Source organism: Nothoprocta perdicaria, unplaced genomic scaffold, assembly GCF_003342845.1.
Source record: "Nothoprocta perdicaria isolate Ctin4 unplaced genomic scaffold, notPer1 scaffold_30, whole genome shotgun sequence".
Lineage (NCBI taxonomy): Eukaryota > Metazoa > Chordata > Aves > Tinamiformes > Tinamidae > Nothoprocta > Nothoprocta perdicaria.
Window position 1 is genome coordinate 1,889,200 of NW_020455533.1, and position 11,389 is coordinate 1,900,588.

At 41.9% G+C, this 11,389-nt stretch overlaps 1 protein-coding gene and 1 long non-coding RNA gene across 2 annotated transcripts in view; one reads left to right on the forward strand and one right to left on the reverse strand.

Moving 5' to 3' along the window:
• Positions 1 to 5,310, reverse strand: part of LOC112949868 — a 28,567-nt gene extending 23,257 nt beyond the window's left edge. The window contains exons 1-2 of the long non-coding RNA XR_003249897.1: positions 5,261 to 5,310; positions 4,443 to 4,564 (exon numbers count right to left, since the gene is read on the reverse strand). This is a non-coding gene — a long non-coding RNA (uncharacterized LOC112949868). The remainder of the gene's footprint in view (positions 1 to 4,442; positions 4,565 to 5,260) is intronic.
• Positions 5,311 to 5,606: 296 nt separating this feature from the next.
• Positions 5,607 to 7,770, forward strand: LOC112949866 (cytochrome b-c1 complex subunit Rieske, mitochondrial). Its single transcript, XM_026042321.1, has 2 exons — positions 5,607 to 5,876; positions 6,996 to 7,770. Exons 1-2 carry the CDS (start codon positions 5,666 to 5,668, stop codon positions 7,604 to 7,606), a joined length of 822 nt encoding a protein of 273 aa, XP_025898106.1. The 5' UTR covers positions 5,607 to 5,665; the 3' UTR covers positions 7,607 to 7,770.
• Positions 7,771 to 11,389: the final 3,619 nt, after the last annotated feature.

Genomic DNA, 11,389 nt, shown 5'->3' on the forward strand with positions numbered 1-11,389 from the left:
GAACTAGCAGTCAGGGCTTCTAGAACTCATGGCAATCCTTGGAAAAATGGATGGATGTTTAAGACACTCCTCTGGGCAGTGTGTAAGATGCAGAAGATGAACAGCAGGGTAGATACAGTCAGTGCAAAATGAAGGTCACAGAAGAAACTCTTCTGGTTCGCAGCTCCTAAGGTTATACCATAAATTAGGAAATGTGTGTGTGGGTAAGTGTTTATGTGTTTTTTCTCCACTATTTATACAGCCATCCACATTTCATTTGCTGCTCTCTCTTATAGATAAATAAGCTACTTTCCCAACAGAAACAATACAATATGTCTTTCTTAAAACTTATCTAAAACACTGAACAATCAGAAACCCATATTGTAACAAATTATTTGGAAATGATATTTGCCAAGACTTTACATTTAAGTCTAAGTAAAAGTCTAAGTAAAGTCTAAGTAAAAACTGAACCCTGTTCAAGAACAGTTCCTGCAAGAGAGAACCCCAACTGCTAATTTAGCAATGTATTTCTGTTTTATCAAACCTAGTATCTGCTTTATGAAAATCTGATTCCCCTCCTACCATGCTTCTGACCAGTATGTTCTGTTTCTTTTCGGTGAAACTTAGTATCATGCTGTGGTTTCACGTTGAGATGAAAATTGGAAAATAGGTATACAGGTTTAGTTCAGAATCTCAACAATCTGTTTTTCCTTTGTGAAATCTTAATCCACTTTCCATACTTTCAATGTTAACAGTTTCTGACAAACCTTTCCTCCTCCTGAATATCCCATCTACGTAAATGACCTTACACTACGTCAATAGTATAGAGCAAGAATTTATTTCTTTTATTGCATTGTAAATAAAACAGAAGGTAATGATCCATTATTAAAAAGGGCTTTCCTCCCATGCTTTCTAAGACTCATCAGGAGTAACAATTTCTTTTTTCTTTTCTCATTTCATTCTGATCTACAGGTACAGTCCTATTATATCCCTTGTGATGCCTTGGAGCATCACAATATTTTAGCTCAAACACGCACACTCCTTCAGCCAATGAAAGTGATTTAAATTAGTACCTGCAGGCAGAATAAATTAAATAAAGCATATAATAATACTATACCTACTCCTCTTCTCTGGACAAAGGAAATTAATATTCTGTGCCTGACGCTCTAATAAACAATTTTATCTCACTAGAATAAAAATCCATACTTTTGCACATTTACTAAATATTAAGATATCTCAATGACAGCATTAAAACAGAATAGGTAATTATTTCTTGCAGAGAGAAGAAAGACACAGGGTTCTCTTTTTAAGAACTTCACTATTTATGAATAATGGTTTTCTAGCACTGGATACAGAATTTCTTTATCTATAGAACAACAATAATAATAACTTAAAAAAAAAAAAGCATCAAAACTGATCTACACTGTTTCACAAGTATGTCTCTATTACTGACTTCACATTTCCAGCAGCAAGAAAATATTCCTTAACGGATTTCTTGGCTTCTGCGTTAGAATTTGGATTTCTGAAAAAAAGAGCTACCCACCACAAGCAAAGAGAGCACAGGGATCTTCTGCTAAGCAACCCTGGCTGATGGAATTCCTGAGGCACCCACTGACAGGCCACGCTGGCCACAGGCTGCATGGTAGTGACCCTCCTGCCGCCAAAGGGGTGCCAAGGAAACAGTCTGGCCAGAATGAACTCAGTGGGCCCCGATGCTGTTTGCGGTGAGCGATTCTCTTAAATTTGGGGGGAGATCCTCTCTTCAAAGTAGTGTAGAATGCATCTCTGCTATTTCAGATTATGATTAAAAAAAATTTCTCCTTTAATTTTAATTAAAATTACCTACCCTCCAGTAGGTGGAAGGATACTGCCTGCGGGAGCCTTTCTTTTAGCTAAAAAATTGTTTTATACAATCAGCATGACAATTAGTGAGTTCTTTCCTATTAAAAGGAAATTATAATCGCGATGTATTTTGGTGATTGATCCATAATCATGATGCAATTAAAATGTAAAGAACAGTTTGAAAACCTCTTAGAATAAAAACTTCAGTAGGAATATTGAAGAAAGGTAATTCACAGTTGCCTTTGACTAAACTCCAATGTATAACTCCCTAACACTTCAAGTTCATCTATGTAGCACAGGAAAACAAAAATAATTACTCCAAGTCATGTGTTGTTCTTCACTACCTGTCAAATTTCTCTTTGCTGTTATTTAGACCAAGTAACAACTTACCTCAGAGTCTGTGACATTTTGCAGGTGGCCCTGCAATGAGGCAAACTAAATTACCAAGGTTTGAAAAAGAACTAAAGAAAGAAAACACCAATTTCCCTGCATGTCTCTACAAGTTGCAGTAATGGTAACTTTTTCCATGAGGGCATCTAATCTGCTTTTCATGTCCATGAAACCCTGTTAGTCATGTGGAATATACACTTCTGATAATCAACTGAAAATCACCTTTATTCAAAATTAGATTTGAAATTGTTACAGAACAAGTTACTTTCTATTTTTGATTCTACCAAGTTCCCATGCCTCAGAAACATAAATTATCCAGTAATTTCTACTCTTGAAATGAAAGCGAAAAGAAACACAGAAGGATGACAAGAGGGAGAGGACACGTCAACTGTTGGCAGGATTTCCCTTATTCATGGAAATCTCAAGTGAAATTCTGCCTAAGTTAACATAAAACTTGATGAGCTCGGAAGTGCCAGCATTTCAGTCCTGACCTGCTGCCCTGAACTCCATCTTCTGGTGCTTCAAATCAGCAGTTGTTCCCAGCTCAGGTGCCACTTTGTTCCCAAGCAAGTCACAGTCCTGAGGCTGACCTCATTCTTTCAAGTATAAAAAGAAATCCTTTCTCCTTTTGTCATGGCAATCCAATCTAGTATTTATAGGCTCCACTACAGTGCCAAATCATTTGACAGACCCAAATGATATCACTAGTCACTTAAATTGATACTCTTTTTGATAGATAACAAAAGGAGCAAGAGCTCAACCAAATTCACTGCCTTAGAAGAAAAAAGTAGGTTTCAGTAGTAGCAGTAAAATCATGGAGCATAATCGCATAGTAGTTACTACATGGAGGGGAGGTCACTGTCCTAAAGGATGTGAGCACAAACACACTACTCCTGTTGTACTTCTGTGTAAATCTGACAGGAACTTTTTGTGAGGTGACCTCCGTGATTTATTTTCAGCATTTTCATTTTATGTTCTCCTATCAGACACACATTTCTACCAGCATTATTATTATCAATATGCTGTTTCAGAGCAATTCCTTCAAGATAATATTAATTTCAAGACTTAAAAGTGTGTTTCCCTACCCTATTCCTTCCCATTTCCATTTTTGAAAAGGAAAAGGTTATGCTATTTCAGCCTTTTTGCTCTTCTTTTTTTTAAGTGCACGGAGTATTTTTAGGCTCCTCTTTTTTCCTTGCACAATGAAGAGTGCATGTATCATCCTTTTTTTTTTTTTTTTTTTAAGTTATTTATTCTCTGTTCCAAGCTGCGGAAACAACTCTTGCTGAATATTATTTTTATCTTTCTCAAAGATGAGTGATTTATTTTTAGTTGCTACTTTAGGCCAGGATGCTGCACACCAATGTCCCTTGCATTTATTGTGTTGATTAATTTAAGCTTTTTTAAAAAGTAGTACTGAAATATTTTTTTTTCTCCTGGAAAAGGAAGTCACAGGGGATAGAGAGATCAATTATTAATCAGCACTAACCCAAAACTAAAAATAGGAATAAAAAATAAAGTATCTTAGAGACTCGAGTGTTCAGTCCTGAATGAATTTATGTCAGATCATACTTATCCCATAAATCTCAGAGATCCTGCATTTACTGTATGATGTAAAGCACAAAATTAGCTTTTAATTATAGTAAAAACACTTTTTTTATTCTCTACTTATAAAAGAAAATTAAGATGTAATGTAACTATGACAATACAAAGGAACTTCGTAATTAAGAATCAAGTTAGTATACAGGTAAGAGTTCATTTCAATAAAAGTTTAAGAAAAAATAGTAAAACAAATCTTAATTGGAAAGCAAACTCTCTTAAAAGTTTAAATTATAACTTGGCCTGACAAATTTCCCAACCCAGACATGCTGAGCAGCATCAGCAATCTGACTGGAGCAGCAGCGGCCCTGCTGCCCATGCAACTTTCCACAACATTATTTTTAAACTAGATGCTCCAGACGGTAGCACAGATCTACAGCACTGCTACTGAAGCTGCAAGAATAACATGCGTTGTAAATAAGCTATTATTTATTTCAGAATCAAGTCTTATCATTCATTTTAGCCACCCAGATAAGAAAGGATTACATTTAAAGATGTCTGCATGCCATTGTAATGGGCATGAAGAAACAGGAAAGATATGAAACGTAAATGTTTTCATTGCATTAGCTATTAACACTATGATTCCCAGTTGCCAGCTACTCTGAGCATTAAAAGAAAGAAAAAGCTCTTACTTTGCTATTATCAGCCTTGCAGTGGTTTTAACCGCGTTAGAAGTCAAGCCCCACTTGCAGGGCGTTTCAACTTTTAGCTGGAGGCAGTCACTGACTTGAAAATATTTTGGTTTTGCTTCCATCTGCAGAGATGATAAAAAGTAAAACACATTTAGTTGCAATACCAGCTATAAATCAAATACACACAGGTGCACTGTCTTTTGAGAGAAAAGGGGGGGAAAAAAAAAGCGTCAGGGGCTTTTCAGACCATAGAAAGGGAAAACGTATGAGAAAAGGAGAGAGCATTTTCCCCTTAAATTGATGTTTCTACTGGCTGTGCTTGATGATTCTCCAGGCAATTCATTTAGCCCTCGGCTCTGCCTAGCTGAGCAGCCTCTGGCTCCTGCTTGATTGGACACCTTTGGTTGCCATTTCTGATTTGTGTAATCAAGTCTTATCAATTTCGCACATACCCGACTCTTTCTAGCCATCTAGAAAATTATGTAAACCTTCCACATTATCTTTTTATTCATGCTGAATTCCCTTTAATGATTTCATTGTCTCTCCTCTCGAAGGTAGATGTTCAAACCCTGCTCCTCCGGCGCGCCTCTCCAGCCGCAGTGCTTGGGCAACGTCTCGCACATGGATGTCCAAGGGCTTCCCGGCCTGCCCCCGCCCCGCCTCAGCCCGGTGTGAAACACCTCCTCTCGCAGCACCATGAAGCAGGGCATTGCCAGCCCTCTACTGAGGCTTCACAAGATGCTTAAGCTTTACTTGGACAACCTTATTCAGGTGAAAACATAAAGAACTTCAATGCACAAACAAAGAACAAATGTAACCTTGCGGTCTCGAGTTCAGTAGCACTCATCTTTCAGAACATAAAAATAACACAAGGTGCCCTAGACCTCAAGGGAACGCTGCCTGCTGGCAACCCCGCCTGCCACAGGTTCTTTTGATCTTCAGGAAGGCAACTTTGTTCTTTGTACGCAACCAAAACTGATTTAAAGATGACCTGAAATTTCTCCCGTAACGGAAAAACAAGCACACGTGGCTCCTTGGGGCGCCGCGGCTCGTGTTCAATGGTACCTCCCTTCCCTCATGGCGCCTCCCTCCCCTCACGGCGCCTCGCGCGGGTGCCTCGCCCCGGCGCGACGTGGGTGACGTCGCTGCGTACCGCGTCACGCGGGGCGTGGCGCCGGCGGGAAGGTCGCCGCGGTGACCGGCGGGGAGCGGGCGGCGCCGCCATGTTGTCCGTGGCCGCGCGCTCCGGGCCCTTCGCGCCCTACCTGTCGGCCGCGGCGCACGCCGTGCCCGGCCCGCTCAAGCCGCTCGCGCCGGCCGTAGCGCCGCGGGCCGCCAGGGTGTCGCTGGAGCCGAAGCGGCCGCTGCTCTGCCGGGAGTCCTTGAACGGCCGCGCGGCCCGCGGCGGCCTCGTCGCCAGCGCCAGCCTCAACGGTGCGGGCCCGGGACGCGGGGGAGGCCGCGGGGGCGGTTCGGGCCGGCGCGGCGTGCGGGGCCGGGACGCCGGTTACGGGCCCCGCTCTCACCTTCGCCGTAACGCGGGGGCGGCCGCGGAGCTGCGAGCAGGGGGAAGGCGGCGGCGCCTTCAGCCGTCCTGGGGGTCGGTGCGCGGCGGCCGCGGCGGGACGGTGCCAGAAGGCACCGTGCCCCCCACTGAACTGGCCTGAAGGGGCCCCGCAGGAGCCAGCAGGAGCGGGAGGCAAGAGCAATTTAAACGAAGCAAAGGGAAGTTTTGTAATGGGAAGCAAGGGAGGGGTTAGACTGGCACAGAGCAAGTAGTTGTGATCATGACTCCGGCTGTACCTAAAGCTTTGCTGTGCTGGGAGCACCGTAGTTCTCGGGTTCATGCAGTGTTTTGGAAAAGCAAAAGTCAGGTGAAGTTATTCAAGGTAGTATTCAATGATGGTTATTCTTGGATTTGCAGAACCTAATTTCCAGCCAAAGAAGGGCAGCTGATCTCCATAAAATGCAAATGCTGTTTGTACGGATGGCATTTTGGCAGTCAGAAATTACATCTTTTCCCTTGCTCATACAACAGGGTAACAAGTACTCACTAACGGCTGTGATAAGGGCTTGAACAAAGACCAGTTACTGACAGACCTCAAGACTCTGCTGCCTAACACTAGTTGTACCTTCTCTGGTAAGGGATATAATATTGCCCTTGTAAATGAAAAGAGCGGCTTGTCAGAACCAAGGCTGAATTTCTGTGGCTTGTTATAGGACATCAAATGTGACCCCGCTCAGCCTAAGCAAGGCAATACATACCAGGCCAGAAAATAAACTCTTCATGAGAGCAAGAGATCTGCATTTGCAATAGACTTTATATGAGATACCAGAAATACTCCATGAGGACTACCTGACTGCCCAAAATTACGAATCTTCCGTGCCTATTAATATAAATTTTAATGTGGTACTTTCATTCAAGCCTAATAGAAGGAGATAGGACAGTTTTTTTGTTTTAAGTATGATTCAGCAGTGGCCCTTGCAAATTTTTAAAAGGCTAATAAGAAAACTATTTTCTGTAATAATTGCCTGATATTCTTTTGCTTGCAGCACCTGCCAGTGTTCGTTGCATCCATAACGATGTCGCAGTACCCGACTTCTCTGCCTACCGTCGTCAAGAGGTGTTAGATGCCAACAAACCTTCTCAAAGCAGCAGTGAAAGCAGAAAAGGGTTTTCCTACCTGGTGACTGCAACAACATGCGTGGCTTCTGCATATGCTGCTAAGAATGTTGTCACTGAGTTTATTTCCAGCCTCAGTGCTTCTGCTGATGTGCTAGCACTGTCAAAGATCGAGATCAAGTTATCTGACATTCCAGAAGGCAAGAACGTGGCTTTTAAGTGGAGAGGGAAGCCCCTTTTTGTGCGGCACAGAACCCAGGCAGAGATTAGTCAGGAAGCTGATGTTGATTTGTCTAAACTGAGGGATCCGCAGCATGATTTAGACCGAGTAAAGAAACCAGAATGGGTTATATTAGTAGGTGTCTGCACTCATCTTGGTTGTGTACCCATTGCTAACTCGGGTGATTTTGGTGGTTATTACTGCCCTTGCCATGGGTCACATTATGATGCCTCCGGCAGAATCAGGAAGGGCCCTGCTCCATATAACCTTGAGGTTCCGGTTTACCAGTTTGTTGGTGATGATTTAGTGGTTGTTGGCTGAATAACAAGGTGCCTGCTCACTTTTGTGTTTCCATGAATGTACTCTGCAAGGAAGTCACTGAGATTCTGGAATGCTGTGAAAGCAGATGGCTCTAAAAGCATGTTAGGTGGCCAGATTCTCAAAAATGTTTAAATATTTGCTTCTGTTAAGTTTTAATAAAACTTGAAGTAAGTGAACAGTTGTTTCTGACTTTTGATGGACTGCATTTGTGTGCTGATTTCTAATGAAAGTGTCTGGTCCTGAGAAAGCCTATAGCATCCCAAAAGTGTGTCCACAGGGCCCTCTTGAAGGGATGCTAATCCAAGACACATCCAGAAGTAAAATAACATTTTTCATAGAATATGTTTCCATTTTTTTTAAACACTTTCTGCACTACAGCAAGAAACATCTTTTAGAAAATGTTGCTGAGAGCTTCTAGCAGTCGTTGGAGTCAGTTAGTTTAGATTCCTATTAGATATAGTCCTTTTTCTTCTAGTCTTGTTATATTTCAAAACAGTGAAGAGAATCATAAATGAAAATCTCGGAAAAGAAGATTCTTCTATGTTGTTCAAAGGCAGCTTTTCATTGTTTAGCTGTCAGATTGGCAGTGTAATTTTATGATGATATGAACAAAGAACAAACGTGTCAATTACAAAATAATTCTTTTGGTAAGGCTTGATCTTGTATCTGCGTAAATCATTAATTCATATTCTTAGGATATCGTGGAAATCTTGTGACACTTTTCCACAAGAAAAGCCAGGAAGGGGATAAAAAGGAAAGTTCACAGTTTGCACAGCGTGGAAAGATGCACTCAGTCCGAACTGATCTGTAATGTTAAGTGTAGCAAAGCTTAAGATGCCATATGACAGAGTTTAAGACTCAACCACTTGTGTGAAAATGATTATTTCCCCTTGCCTACAGACTAAGCTTAGTCAAGGCCCAAACTCCTATAAGTCAAAAAAAGTTAAACACATAAATGAAAAAGAGCAAGAGTTCTTAAGTTCTCTAATTGGGATGTCTTTTGTTCTTCCTCTTTCAAATCTTCAGAAGAGGAAAATGAAGACTGAATGTGATTCAGTCCTCTCAAAATTTAGACAACATAGTCTTACAGACAACATAGATTTAAAAATAAAAACATTTCAGTAAATTTCAAAACCATTGAAATTTATCACACGAAGTAGAAAAATATAAGACTTTAACATGTTTTCTTTTAATAATATGACAGTACTAATGGCTGCAGTCACTGCAGCAGCACAGTGCAGCAGCACAGTGACTTTGTCCTCCTCCTGCCAGAGGAAAACTGGCTTCCTACAGATAGGCTACAAGGGGGAGCAGATGCTCACATGTAGCACTGCTACTTCCTTTGCTATTTGAAAAATATCATGGCCAAGGCAGTTTGACATCCCACCCGCAGAACACATCATCCCCACACACCAAGAACCACCTCCTTATATACACAAAGATATATCAGACTTAAAATGCTTTCATTTCACATTCCCTGGGGTATTTTCAGCAGTGGCTTTTGGTAAGCTGGACATTTGTCCTATGCAATTTTTCAGGCTGCAATCACAGTGCCACTTGTCCTGCTCACTTCTCTTACTTAACCTACTGGAAGAGTTATTCTTGATGATTTCATTTGACAAAGCTCTCGCCTTGTGTCAATCATATTTCAGAAACATTTGTTTCTCAAGACAGGTTCATTTTTTGACAAATAATCTATCCTTACTTATAATTCATATCCATAGATATAGGCAATTCTGACACAGAGTCTTAAATCATCAACCTGCTCCTGCCTGAATTTCTTGTAATAACCAGATCACTCCACTGAGGTCACTAAAGGCTGCCATTGCCAGTGCTATTTATCTTTCAAATCTGTTCTCTACCTGTTCATTCCATTTTATTTCCCAGGCAAATACACTTGCCCTTATTGCAGCAGGTTATCTGCTCTGCGGCAGGTCCCAAATCCATTCACCTTTCCCGTGGCCAGGAACACCGCACGTGCTCTGCGCAGGGAGGGCACTAATCAGATGTGGGCCCCGCGCTTTGGTTGTGCTCAAAATCCTAGTGCAAACCCTATGGATTACTCAACGGTGAAGATCTCAATGTATAGAAGATGAGGGGTAGCAATCACAGCACGTGAGCAGGTGTCATCCTGCAGGGACAAGGGTGCTCATTTTTGCACTACATTTGGGGTGTCTTGGCACTCCAGCCTAAGTAGCAAAACGAAGGCACCAAGAGCACTAACAAACTGCAGTTCCATCAACGCCAGAACCCCGCCCAAGGACAACACGGCCAAAATCACAGCCCCTCGTCCTTCACTAGGAAGCATTTAGCGATCTGAAGGAAAACCTCTCAAATCGCGATTGCGCCTTGTCCCCATTGTGTTCATGACGCTTTAGCCATTTTTCCTTCCCTTTCTCTTCCACAAAGCTCTGCCACAAGAGAAACTGCTGGACACTGTGGTTTTTAGCTGCCTTTCACTCAACCGCAATCTATCTGCAGGGTGTTTCTCCCAGGTGAGATATAATCTATTAACAATTTTGGCAGCTTCTTATGTGCTTTTTGCAGTCTTTTCCTGAGGGAACTTTAAAAAAATTCTTTTAGCTGATTTGTATTTGTTTGGACAAAACACTTTTCTCCATTTCCTCCTATAATTTGTTTTATCGATATCAATTTCATCTCTGAGAAAAGGATATCTGAACACTTAAATTATTTGGTCTCTATATTACAATCTTTAGACTTAGTTGCAAAGCCATTCTGGTTTCCTGGACAGCTTTTGGAAACATCCACATTTATCTGTTTATGTTTCTATTTGGAAATAAATCACAACAATAAATTAAGACCAACATGCTTGCCTAGAATTATCTTTATCCTCTCAATTAACTAATGTTCATAAAAATACTTTCATCTAAGGATCTTCAACGCCGCTCTTACTGTTATCTTCTCAGTCGCATCCCAGTTGCATGGCAGGGCACACTCCTCTATGACAGACTGCTTTGAAGTCAGGAAACTGCCCCAGAAAGTCACGGCCTAGGGATGTTTGTGACAACTAATTGTTGATTTTGTTAAAGCTCTAAATCACTCTGGGAGAGCCCAAGTGTTTCAAATATGCTTGGTTCAGAGCTGATCTAGGGCAAGATGAGCTCCTCACTCACGCGTCTCCACTCTCCAACCCCGATGCTCTTGTCCTCAGCATGACCACAGAAACCTCTCCACAAGCTGAGAAACTTATTTCTCACTCATTTATGTACTAATCTTTCCAGGCTCACCTTGCTGCAAACATATCCAACCCACCCTTACACTTGGACATCATATAGACAGATTTGCAACTACCTCCCAATTCCCCCAGTACATTTGATTAGTGACAGACCAGAATTATTTAAAACAGTAGAAAAGAAATACTTGTTTACCCCATGTACCCTTCTCTCAAAATGTGTGCAAGGCAGAGACTTAACAGGCAGTTTGAGGGGGGGTTAGGAGGTTCATAGCTCCTATCCATCATGCCTTAGTTGACCCTCCTCAAACTGATTCTTCTTAAAAGAGGCTGTTTCAGCTCCAGCTGCCCTGCAAAGGGGCTAGAACTCACGGCGGCCGTGGGGCCCCGCGGCCTCTGCTTGGGTCACTTGTGCGGGACCCTTTCAGTGCAGAGGCAGCCGAGCTTGGCCTGTGTGATATAATTTGCTTTGAAAGTAACCGGATAAGCTCTAGGACAGTCCTGACAAATAGCACAACTCCAGAGGCAGTGGGAGCAAGACCACGTCTGGGAACACAAATTTGCAGGGCCTGTTTTGAAAGTAGCTTTCT